Raw genomic sequence first — 13,418 nt, 5'->3', positions numbered from 1 at the left:
CCTAGACCCTTCAGATTCTAAGACTGCATTTAAGATATCCTGGGAAATTTATAAGTTTCTCCATTTAAAATAAATCAAATGGTTTCAGATCATTAACTCTTCATCCATGGGGAACATTTCAATTGGGAAATATTTTATAAAAATTCATTACAATTTATATATCCACATAGTCAGTAGGATGATATACTTATTAAAATATTTACCTAATCAGTGAATTACTCCTTATTTTCCTTTAAATTCTTTTACAATTCCAATGTTATTCAAGCTGAGCTATCTATCTATCTATCTATCTATCTATCTATCTATCTATCTATCTATCAAAATGCTTTACTTGCAGATAAGAACAAATATTGAAAAGGAAAGGTGTCCATTTCCAATTTCCTGCCTGAGTAGGGAGCCCTGTGAGTGAAATGCTCTGTGTTCTGCATCCCAGAAGTTTGGAAGGAAAAGTGGGGCTAAGCAATACCCAGCCTAACCCATTATCTGCTCCTCTTTAGGAGCTGGACTGCCTCCAGAGAGCATTTACTCTGTTCATCTTTTGGCTCTGTACTGAAAAGTATCAACAGTAATTTAAGTGTGGAATTAAATGTAGGAAAAAGTAGTACACAGGGCCATATAAGAGAGAAAAAGAGAGGAGTTAGAGAGTGTGCTTCATATAGAAGGGCTTGACACATGGATCAACAGTTAAGAAATATATAAATTGTGTAGTTGTGCTTTTTTTAACAATTGATTTGGGCATATTGCTAAAGGTCCTATGCATTAGTCACATGATATTTTGATCTTGGTGAATCATTGCTGTTTATGGTGACTCCATTTGACATTGAATGACTGTGTTTTTACAGATGATGCTAGATGTAGCAGCTATTTAGCAGATTGTGCAAGCAACTCAGCAAAAGTGTCAGGTGCTGACCTCAGTGAAAGACACAGGTTTTGCAGCATCTGCAAAGGCATCTTTGGGTGCCAAAAGTACTGAAGGCACTCCAGACAAATGTCAGCCACACAGGGGACCTGTGCTGACAACACTTTTTCAGAGCCTAGCCAGCAAAAACTTTTACTCCCTCAGCAGAAGAGAGGTGATGAGAAAGCCGTGGAATCTACTATGGCAGGATACTGGATTACCTAGATGCTGGCCTTAGCACAGGTACATGGTTGAGTCCTCAACATGGGCTAAGACCTCAATAGCACAAGTTGTTGTTTAAAGATAAATATTTCCATACTTGGGCATTTCAGTCATTGCACAAGAGAACAGTAATAGTTATTTTTATGTTTCAAGATCCCTGAATTTCCAGTGAGGTTTTGCCAGTTCAGGGTAGATAGCCCTAGACTGGCTGATTCCAAATCTCACTTTGCTTGTTAAGATGGAATCAAGTTTGATTTTTCATGCCTTTTTTGCCTGTGAGTTTGAGACATTATCAATAATGTACTCTCAGGTTGTCTTTGGATTAGATAATTATATATGTGGGAGAAAAGAATTAGATATATGTTTTGTAATATTCCATAGGTAAAGACAGTAGAGACACTGTCTCATCGCTATGTGAACACTGTGTCCCTCGCTAGAACCTCCATTTTGTTTATATTAGAAAATAGTCAACACAAACCAATAACCAGATGACATTTAAAAGGGCTTGGTTAAGCTGGCTCAGAGAGAAATATAAAGAGATACATGGCTTAAGACCTGGTTGTTAGCACAAGCAACAATGTATTGATGTTAGAGGAACTATGTGAGATGAGCTATGATGAGATAGATATGCTACATTCATATGCTCTACATAAATGGTATATATTAGCTGATCAAACCATTCTATAATTAAATGTTGCCAAAGTCACTCTTAAGTCCATTATTCACACTCAGCCCAGACTATGTCCTTTGTGAAATTATAAGTGCTTCTCTAACAAGATGACCTGGAAACTTTAGGATATCCAAATAATAAGATTTCAAAATGTCTTATTTAATTAAAGAGTGGCCACAGCCTAGCTTGGTGTACTTAGGCTTGTCTTGCTTCCCAAGTTGCTATCAAAGGAGCTATCAGAGTAACAGCAGAACTGGACCGGTGGACCAGGGAACTCCAGGATGAAGTAGCAACACCAGGTTCATCAAGGAATTGCCGGCTCTAGCCAGAGGCTTTACTGACAGTAGCGGCTAAGGAAGGAAAGTGAGAGCTTACCACTCTTGATTTTTCCACCTATAAAAAAGAGCCTCCTAAGTCAAAAACAAGGCTAAGAGCATTAAACATGGTAGGAGCATTAGCTGCTTTCCAGAAGTATCTGATCAAGATACTCATACATTGTTTATATTTTGAGGTCATTGTCCTCATTTGCTGCATATTTGTTTAAAGATTGTTTAATATTTTAATATGAAACCTTGGTATTTAAGCTATATAGGTATTAAAACTTACAGGTCAATAGTCATCCATGTTTGTAATGCTTATAGGTAGACTAATAAGGTTCTTTAGATGCATAGCAACTGTATTTTGCATAGATAGGTAATCTTCAATCACTTCAAAGAAATGTAGAATATGGCATTTAAATAACTTAGGGTTATGTTGAAGTGAGATACAATTACCCCTGGCAGCACTGATCCATTCCCAAGAGAATGTTGGGACCAAAGACACTCCACTTGAAGCCTGTTTTCTTCTTGGCAAAACAGTTCTTTAGGCAAAGAACTGCCCCTGGCTTGACCACTAACAAAAACGCATGATGTTCAGAATGGACAAGCAGGATATAGGTTTAAAAAAACTTCCAAACCTTGGCAATACAGGAGAAGATGGTTTTGAAAATTTTCCTGCCTTTGAAAAATGGTCTGTCGGTTACTCTAGGCCTTAGCCAAAGTTGTAAATGAGACTTTCAGTGACTGCTCAGGTAGTCAGTTGTCTCTGTCATTTCTTGCACCTTTTGAAAGTTGCTTGATTGTACTTCCTTTGTACTCAAGTAATATTATTTCCTTTCTTAGGTCTCTGATAGGATTGAAGACTAGATGGTCATAGTTACTTTCCTCTCATGACTTAGTCAAGCCATTTTTAATATAAGATTTAGACTCCTTAGGATAGGATAACTATTGAAACATTTAGCGTATGCTTCTTGCTTGATATTGTTCATGATGGTTGTAATTATAAATTATGGTTGTAATTATAAATTTTAAACTTGATATTTGTTCTTACTGTACATAGTTTTGTATTAGGCCTAGAACTCTTATGTAGACAAAAGGGTGTGGTGCTGTGGGAACTCCTACAGTTAATAGCCTGTAATATACTGGCCCATTTTGGGTGTGGTCTCATGTACTACAAATGCAGACAAAAGGTGTACACAGGCCCCCTTTGCTGCTGGATTGAGTTCCAGTTCCCTGCACATGCAAAAGGACTGTGGATCACTATTCTTTCTATGAGTCTACCACCTCATAAATAAACTTTTGTTATTCTCTATTCTGGGTTAGTGTGGAACTCTTGTGTATGGCAACACACATTTCTAATTAGTGACAAAATGATTTGCAAGGCAATTTCATCTAAATAATATTATCTTTTCAGGGGTAAAGTCGTTTGAATGAGAATAAACCCCATAGCTCATATGTCTGTATATGTCTAGTCAGTAGAACAGTTTGGGAAGTGATTGGCTATGAGAATTTTACCATCAATTATTTTCACAGGACCCCCCCTAAGAGAAATGTCGCTCCTGTGACAGCTGGAAGCAATTTTAGAGGACGACATCCCCTCTCCCAGTAGAATTTGCTCTTAGGTTTAGGGACATCATTTAGGGATTGGTTATAATTGATATAGGGATGAGGGAATGGGGGAGGTATTTTATAAACTCAGGGGTGTTTATCAAAAAAAAGGGGGATTGATTGGTGATGGGATAATAATATATTGGTATTTGTGAGTTATTATTTGTTTTTTATACATTGATATATTGAATATTGTATGTGAGTATGTTTCTACCTCTATTTGTATTGATATATATACATATATTTACATACCTTTGATTAAGATATTTATGTAATTTGATTGGAATAATAATATATTGGTATTTGTGAGTTATTGGTTTTAGAAAATTGTATCGGTGTTGATTTTTGTACATTGATATATTGAATGTTGTATGTGAGTATGTTTCTACCTCTATTTGTATTAATATATATACATATATTTACATTCCTACATCTGATTAAGATATTTATGTACATTGTTTACTTTTGGAGGTCATTGTCTTCACTCATTGCACATTTGTTCATTCTCTTAGTCTTCAAGTTAGATAGATAGAAATCAATAGTCATATATGTTTATTATATTTATATTTAGGCTAATCAAGTTATTTAGGTGCATAGAGTTCACACTTAGTATAGATAGTATAATCTTCAACCTCTTCAAAGAGCTGTGGAAAATGACCTTTAATCTAACTCATAGTTCTATAGTAGTGAGACACAATCGCTCCTGGCATCACCGCTCTACTCCAGAGAGAACGTTGAGCACCAAAGACACTCCACATGGAGCTTGTCTTCTTCCTGGCAGAATTGGCCTTTGGGCAAAGAAAAAACCCATACCTCAACCACTGACAGAATTACAGAATATCTATAAATGGATAAAAGCAGGATTGTCTTATCTTGTCAAGACAGGGTGAGAGAGTCCTAAAAGGTTTCTTGCTTTGAAAAATGGCATGTCAGTTACATCAGGCCTTAGCCAAAGTTGGTTGACTCAACATTGCATATGAGACTTTGGGTGATTGCCGAGGTATTCAGTTGTCTTTTCCATTCGTTGCACATTTTGGAAGTTTTCCGCTTGTACTTCCGGGCTGCTTGAGTAAAATTATTTTCCTTCTCAGATCTTTGATGGAGTTGAAGATTAGATAGTTGTAGTTACCATCTACATTATTTAGACTCCCTGAGATAGAATGTTTAGCAGAACTTTTGTTATAGGTTTCTTGCTTAACATTGTTTGTTGTTTGTAACTATATTTATTATTTGCTTCTATTGTATATAGTTGTATTTGGTTTGGTTCTGTCTTATTTTAGATAAAAGGGGGAGATGATAGGGAAGTTCAGCCAATCACATTCTGTTTTGGGGGCATGCTGCCCTCAGGCAAAAGCCTGCCTATAAACCTAGCAAGCGCGCTCTGCTAGCTCTCTTTTCGCCTGGCTCCTGCATCTGGACGGATCGTTTGGATTCTGGTGTAAGCTGTTGTAAGTCTTACTTCTGTTTATTAAAGTTGTATATTTTGTATCAAGATAATCTGGGGACTTTTCTTTACCAATCACCCTGCAGCTTCAGGGAAGGATTAATGGTATGGCCTTGCTGGAGAAGGTACGTCACTGGGGGTGGACTTTGTAGTTGACCATAGACACTAAAGTCACTCTGCTTTGAGTGTTGAGGATAAAAGACAATGACTGATTATGTTGCTGGGATCTTTCTTTACCAGTCTCACACACACAAAAAATCTTAGACATTGAGAAGTGATTTTCTGACTATGCTCTATTTTGTTCAAGTCCCTGTGGCCATGGTACATACTCTTGCTTGTCTTCATCAGCTTCTTTTTGTGAAGGGCAGGTGAATATGAAGAATATCCTGGGGTGAGTGTTTATGTAAGTATCCTTAAAATATCGTCAGATTCTCCTCCCACATTAAACAGTCAAACCACTAAACATAGTTGATAGTCAAGGCCAATTGTGGAAAATGGTTATAACTGATTGCAATCTGGGGCTGACCATAACATTTCCTCCTTGGTATTTTCTTTTCTTTATGAATCTCTCCCCTTCCCTCCTGTCTTATCTCCTTTTCTACCTGCTTTTCTTTTTAACATACAGCTCACTCTGTAGCTCAGGTTGGCCTCAACTCAACTCTTTCTGACTCTTCCCTCTATTTCTTGGCTTTTGCCTGTATTTTGTTTTCTCATGTCATGGTCCTTTGCTGTGCTGCTTTTCCATAGTCACTATACCATGGACCCTGTCTTTTTTAAATTTCTTTTTTATTGATTTATTGATTTTTATTTTATTGATTTTTAATAGATTTTTATTGATTTTTAATTGGTTTTTATTTTATTGATTTTTATTGAGCTCTACATTTTTCTCTGCTCCCCTCCCTGCCTCTCCCCTACCCTCTTTAACCCTCCCACAAGGTCCCCATGCTCCCAATTTACTCAGGAGATCTTGTCTTTTTCTACTTCTCATGTAGATTAGATCTATGTAAGTCTCTCTTAGGGTTCTCATTGTTGTCTAGGTTCTCTGGGACTGTGATTTGTGGGCTGTTTTTCTTTGATTTATGTTTAAAAACCACCTATGAATGAGTACATGTGATAATTATCTTTCTGTGTCTGGGTTACCTCACTCAAAATAATGTTTTCTAGCTCCATCTATTTTCCTGCAAAATTCAAGATATCGTTATTTTTTTCTGCTGTGTAGGACTCCATTGTGTAAATGTACCACATTTTCTTTATTCATTCTTTGGTCGAGGGGCATTTATGTTGTTTCCAGGTTCTGGCTATGACAAACAAAACTGCTATGAACATAGTTGACCACATGTCCTTGTGGCATGATTGAGCATCCTAGAATGGCCAAGATTAGAAACACTAATGACAACTTACGCTGGAGAGGCTGTGGGGTAAAAGGAACACTCCTGCATTGCTGGTGGGAATGCAAGCTGGTGCAGCCCCTTTGGATGTCAGTGTGGCGATTTCTCAGAAAATTAGGAAACAACCTTCCTTAAGACTCAGCAATACCACTTTTGGGTATATGTCCAAAGGAGATGTTGTCTTTTTAAAACTCAAAGTTGTATATGTCACTGCCTGCTTAATGTACTCAAGGAGCTAATCGAGTGGCAGGTTGAAGCATCTCATCATCTTGATTCCATCTGCAGCTTAATGTCTAACAAGACAAAACTGTTTGTACGTCTCCAGAAGTACTCTGCAAACACACATTTCCATGCTCTGTTTATGTTCCTTTTGCCTGCAGTAAACTAACCTTCCTTTCTTCATGTAATTATTGCTTTAATACACTCTTCACTAAGCTACTCCTCTTTGGACAAGACTGAGCTTCCATGTCTTGTTTCCCTAACAACTAAATCATACCATCATTTTAATGTTTACCATATAATTATGAGGTCTCAGACATGACATATATATCTTCTTTTAAATTCTAAAAACTACTATGAGATATCTTTACACAGAATACTTAGTTCCATATTTGGCACATAATAAATACGTATATGTTAGTAATTATCATTATTTTCACTGGATTCTAAATAACCTTAGGGTAAGGACTGTTTTTCTTCTCTGAAGCCTCTGGTGTCTGCTTATAATTTCAGAAGACCTAAATCGTTAATATAGCTACAAAAGGGGAAAACTGTAATTATTGACATATATGAATTACATGAACACATAAACAGAAAGGTACAATTTATAGGTACTTACACTGAAAATATTTCCTAAAGAGCAGGGATTATAAAGGATATAGTCATATTTATTAGTGATAAATAATATATAAAACAGAATAACCTGCTGTAAATTAGTATTTAATCATAAAAATAGGGTCATTGCCTTATTTGCGTGGAAAAGCAAATTACGCCCAAAACCTTGAGTTAAGGATGGTTAGTAACAGTAAGCTTATAAAAGATGTTCAAGCATCCTACTACTGGTTGGGGAAAGGGCAAAAGCAGATAGCTCATGGACTAAACTGAAAACACTGAAGACTGGGCCAATGAGAAGGCTCAACCTATAAAGGTGCCTCCTACTGATGACCTAAATTATATCCCTGGGATTCACATAATGGAAAGAAAGAACTGATTCCCACAAATTGTGCCTTGATCTCCCGTCATGAGCTGAATGATGGATGCTTGTAAACACACACTCACACACGTGCACGTGCGCGCACACACATACACACACACACACATACAAATGCAATAAAAATTTTAATTAAAGCCCTAAAGACATTAAGATGAATACGACAGGAAACTTGACTCACGTAAATCTAAATGAACCTCAAATTCTTCTTATGAAGCATCTGGGAATGACTACACATTAAATATTTAAACAAAATTTCTTTCTTTAACACAATTTGAAACTTGTATGTTTGCAAGGGTCCCATATGTTAAATGTCTGATCCAGCCTCCAAGGCTGTTGGTAGAACATTTAAGAAAGAAGTAGAGCCTAGCTGGATGAAGTTAGTCATTGGAGGTGTGCCTTTGGGAAGATACTGGGACCCCTGTCTCTTTTTCTTTGCCCCTGACCATCATGAACTAAACAGGACTCATCTTCCTGCCATTAAGTCTCTGGGGCCCAGGGATCCCGAGTGGAAACTGATATCATGGACCAAAACAAACCTTTACTTCTCTGAGGTGTTCTGTCATGACAACAGAAAACTGAGTCACCTAGCAAATGAAGTTAGCAGCTTTGTTTAGAGAAACTGCATTTGAACATAATTGGGATTTTCTCAACTTTGCTGAATATCTTTAATTTAACAGTGTTAATGGAGACTTGTAATTGTCACAGTAACATCTTGTGTGGGAACATCATATTCTTTTGTTTGTCTAGACACAGTGGTTCTTTGTAGATGTGGTCTAATTTGAATAGATACAGCTTTTGTTTAGGCTTTGACAGTGAGGTGATAGTGACTCCCAGCTAGGTAGCTTGCAGCTGCTGTAAATCTTTCTAAGAGTTTATACAGCACAGATATAATGTGTTCCTTGAAAGTCTGAATGAACAAAAAACACTTCTTACCATGTATTTCTACCTAAATACTTAATAAGTGTTTCTTATCCAATTAACCTATTTTATTTTGTCTTCATTTCTTGATTAGATTTAGTAACAATTTATTATTCTTAATGAGCTTTACACAGAATCAATTCATACTTAAATATGTATTTACATTTTTATTTTGACGCTTTAGTCTATTAATTTTATTATTTTAAATTTATTAATTCCTTTTTTATTTTATGATTGCTTGTTTTGTTCAGATGCTCACTCCATTTTATTCATTCTTTTTCACAAAGAACAATTTAAGTTACAACCTATATATTAGATGTATTTTGCTACTGTTGCTATTAGTTTTGTAGCTAGAATTTTGATTACATCATTTGACTTAATTCCAAATTTTATGCATTGTGCTCAACTATCATGAAACAATTTTTATTTTCTGTTATTTTCTGTGGTTGATTTCTTAATATATTTTTATGGACTTTAAAAATAACACTTATTTATGAAGTGTTGTAAACTGAATCGTATTTGGAGAGGGGGCTTGGAGTGTAATGTGTTTAAATGACAACATGGGGGGTGCTTCATAATAGGATTAGCGGTCCTCTAAGATACGGGAGAGTTGCCATCCATAACATCCCGATTCCTATGACTTCCCCTTCAGCCATACCACAGGAGGACTCAGCAGGAAGTGGATATATAGAAGACTGGAGACCCCTCACTAGAAACCAGATCTGCCTAAACTTTGTTTTTGAACTTCGCTGACCTTTGACATTTTAGCCTTTCTGGAACTGTGAGAAAAGACAATTTTGTCATTTGTGTGGTGTCACCAAATGCAAGGCATTGTGTGGTGGCAGCTAAACAGACTAAAGCTCCAGGGTTTCTAAGCAGGCTCAGCTCTTCTGCAGTATCTTCCTCTGCAGATACCAGGTAGTAGTAAGGCTTAAAGTGTGGCCCAGGCCACACAGTTTAGCTACAAACATGACAGGAACTAGAACCATCGCCCCTTGATCTGAACTCACTAAGATTTCAACTATAATATAACTGTGAGCAAGTCATTATGAGCTGTCACTGCAAATTAAAGGTCATCACAGGTTCCTTTGAAAGCCACCAAACCTGGGTACAGCCGGATTGAGACTTTTCCTGGTGTCACTTGGGTATTAATTTCCTTCTCACTTGGTGTAGTCACACGCACAGCCAGGGATTCTACCGAATCAACTGGACAGCCTTTGCTTATCAAATTGGAAACAGTATCACAACGTTCACTTCTTAATCCACCTGAAACAAAGTCCTGTTTAAAGAAAGGGAAATCACTAATGTTTTTAGCAAATCATCACAGTAACAACTTACGAAACCTGTACATTATAAATATCACAAGGAGATATTTCCTGTGTAGAACAAACTAGGTCACTGCATAACTTACCAGCATTCTCCTAGTAAAGGTAAGGGCAAATTGGTCAGGAATGAAAGGTTCACTTCTACATTTCATTTACAAAATAAGAAAACAATTTAATAATGTGGAGTAGGTTAATCAAGCACTTTAATTGTTGTTGACTGAACACTGTAATATTACAATAGTTTTATTCTTTCTAAACATCTGATTTTGGAAAGGCAGACCTAAGAAAGAATTCATCAAAGGAGACAATTTATTGTTTCCACATGTCATGCCTCATGTTTCAAGGACCACAGCTGGCATGTCTCCCGTGTGTTGTGCTGTTGTGCTCAGGAGATGAGAGCAACTCCTCAAAATCACACGCCTGACAGTGCTGACAGCTCAAATAGGAAGGAGCTGTAATTCTAGCTCTCAGGCCAACGGCCTCAGCAACTTCCCATATACAAATCAGCCTGTGAAGAACTGGAGAAACCAAGGAAGATGCTTGTGGTGACAGTGTTAGAAGACTCCAGTTCAGACTATTCTGACTTTGAGTCTGAAACTAAACCCTTCCCATTCAGCAGAAAAAGGTAGCTAGTTGTTTAAGAGTCATCCCATATGCTTAGGATTAATGGAATATAATTAAAAGTTAATTTGTTCTGGCTGAGAGCAAAAAAAATGATACTTCTATTTTTCACATGATCAGGTATTGCATTAAAAGTCTGGAAACACTTTAATATGAACAGTATTGTGTAGATTATTTGAAATAGTTGCTTGTGAGTTAAATATTTGCTTAGCAATCTTCCTGGCATGGCTATTTTGGTTCAGCATTCAGTCATTTTGCCTTTAATTCATATGATTCGGGGACTCTGATCTCTACTCAATTAATCATTTGGTGAAAGGCAGCTGAGCGCAGGATAACAGTTTTCAAAGTGTTCAGAATACAGATCAAGGCAGCTAGAGGCTTCACTACTGAAATCAACAGATCATGGGTGAATTCAGACACTAAGCAGAAAAATATAAATGTTTTGGGAGTAAATCTTAGGGACAAGAGAATGTCTTAGTTTATGAGAAAGCAAATTATAAAGTTTAAATGGCATACTGAGGGTGAGGTCATTAATTATGAAGAAGGAGATTGCCAGCATCAGGGAATGATTAGGTAGAATCAATGCGGGCAATATAAAACATTCAAAACAATTTTGTTCTTTGTCAATTTAAAGCAAAACTTGGAAAATTGAAGTCAGCAGGACAAATGTGACATTTTGTTTGTTTTCACGTGGTTTGTATATCACAATGTCAAATTTTTAGAGGATGGAAATAGAACAAGGCAAGGAGAATGTGCTGCAGAACCTGTGTGGTCTTCACAGTTTATCCCTAATTAATGTATGCCTCTGATCGGTGATCCTAACACAATGAAAAGGAAAAAAGGTAATGTGCCTTTTTTTCTAATTGAACTTTCCAGGAGTTTGCTAAGTGGTATCTTGGAAACAGACATTTAAAAATGCCTTGCATTTGACCTTCACCTGGATTTTAACCAGAAGTTTAAAAGTCAGAGCCTTTGCTGATATCTAAATTTATCATATCAGCTGGTAACACATACAACTCTCAGCCAGATGTCGTTAATAAACTGCCTGGAGACCTTCAGAAAAAGGTACCTAGTCACTGTCATCACATGTGTGCTTGCGGTTAGTGAGAATTCTGCCTCTACCATCCAGGGGGCAGGGAGAGGACATGAGGCTTGGTACTTGTCACATTCCCAGCTCACATGACATGTGAAGAGCCATATGTGTTTTGCAGATATAAAATTTACAAGATTTCAGATTATGTGATGGAAATAGAGTATAAACACCTCCAATCTGCCTGCTCAGCCTACTAGAGTTTCTGAAATCTGGTGTACAGAATGGAAAAAGAAAGGGTGGCTATTTTCCTATAAGTATACATCAAGCTATATGCTGTGTGACCTTTAAATGTCAAATAGTTTTGCTAAAAAAGCAAAATCGTCTCAATTATTTTGCAATGTCTGAATCAGAAAGGATGTTTTAGCTCACTATAAGCACTAAGTAAGAAAAGCATTGCCAATTGGCCAATTAGGTTTGAAATGAGAAGAAAGGCTCTTGCCCATTGTGGCTTACTTTCCATTTGAAAGAAAAGCAATTTGAATCCACACCCTTTTAATTTCTTGGCAGATTATGTCATTTTGATTTCTTCTAACCCCTATGTTTTACCTTTTCTTCAAGAAAAATACTGGGGAAATCAGACTCCACATTTCTGTGGCCAAGATCTGTTGACAATGAGAGTCTCAGGCTGCAGTCACTGCCTTTTACCAACTGTGCATGAGCAGAATATTCTGGGCATAGGAACAAAGTAGATTCCCCCTAGTAACATCTGAGTCCTTTGGTCTTCCAAAACCAGCAATCTGTTTATAAATGGAAGGGTCTTATCATCTCCTTTTGGACAGCAAGTGCCCTTCACATTCTGTTCTATGACAACTACACTTTTAAGTCAGGTCCACAATGTGACACTATGTTGGCTGTGTCAGCCAAGGCAGAAGACAATTGTTAAAACAATGTGGCTCTTAATGATGTTAACTAGAAACATAAGTGTTAACTAGGTAATATTAATAAAGTCCTTTCTATCTCAATTGTCTTTCTAATAGTTTTATTAAGCATGGAAGGAAGGGAACACAATTATGGAATGACAGATTAAAATGCCATTAAAAATGCAAGAATATTGAGTATATAGTGTCTACATTCTTTCAATAGTTTTTTTCATAGTCTACATTCATGATTTTTGAGACAGGATTTTTATTAATATTTTGACAATTTCATACATGCATATACTATTTTCTGATTACCATTGTTCTCCCTTTATTTCCCTCAACCAGTAATGCCTTCTCTTGCCAATGAAGCTTATTCCCACAGTCAAGTCTGTTTTGCTTTATTTTGTCATCTACTGTTTACTCAGGGCTGTCTTTGTGAACAGGGGTTTGAATTATCTGCTAAAGCCTAGGGGGCTCACCATTCAGTTCACAACTAAAGACAATGACTACACTTCCCAGATTGGATCTTTCAGTTGCTAATATTTTGGTAGGAAGGGAAGGGCCCCATCCATAACCAACTGTTGACAAGACCAGTCTTACGTAGGCCCAGTGCAGGTGGCCTGTGCAGCATTCCGCAGGCTTCCCTTCCAACTCTTGCATCTTTTCCCTCCTGGAGTGTTCCCAGAGCCTTGCAGAAAGTGGTATTTTGACCAGCTTTGAAAATTATACAAGCCAGGTTTGTTAAGCTATTTTTCTTTCCAATCATGATAAGGAAATACCTCTTTTCTTTCTCTTTCCCTCCATTGTTTCTGACTGAGAAATCAGGGTCACCACCTGTATC

The 13,418-nt window shown here is 37.0% G+C and overlaps 1 protein-coding gene across 4 annotated transcripts in view; it reads right to left on the bottom strand.

Annotated features, from left to right (window-relative positions):
• The window catches only part of Itgb8 (integrin subunit beta 8), a 92,820-nt gene that overhangs the window by 39,946 nt on the left and 39,456 nt on the right, over positions 1 to 13,418 (bottom strand). For 2 of the 4 annotated variants that reach the window (XM_085698057.2, XM_048437583.3), the window contains exon 3: positions 9,783 to 9,957. The exons of the other annotated variants lie outside the window; for them this stretch is intronic. In XM_085698057.2, the coding sequence (XP_085554183.1) occupies positions 9,783 to 9,957 (175 nt within the window). The remainder of the gene's footprint in view (positions 1 to 9,782; positions 9,958 to 13,418) is intronic. 4 annotated transcript variants of the gene reach the window in all.

Source organism: Myodes glareolus, chromosome 11 (assembly GCF_982192425.1).
Source record: "Myodes glareolus chromosome 11, mMyoGla1.1, whole genome shotgun sequence".
Classification (NCBI taxonomy): Eukaryota; Metazoa; Chordata; class Mammalia; order Rodentia; family Cricetidae; genus Myodes; species Myodes glareolus.
Note: the sequence above shows the minus strand (reverse complement) of the source record. Positions and strands in the feature narration are given on the sequence as shown.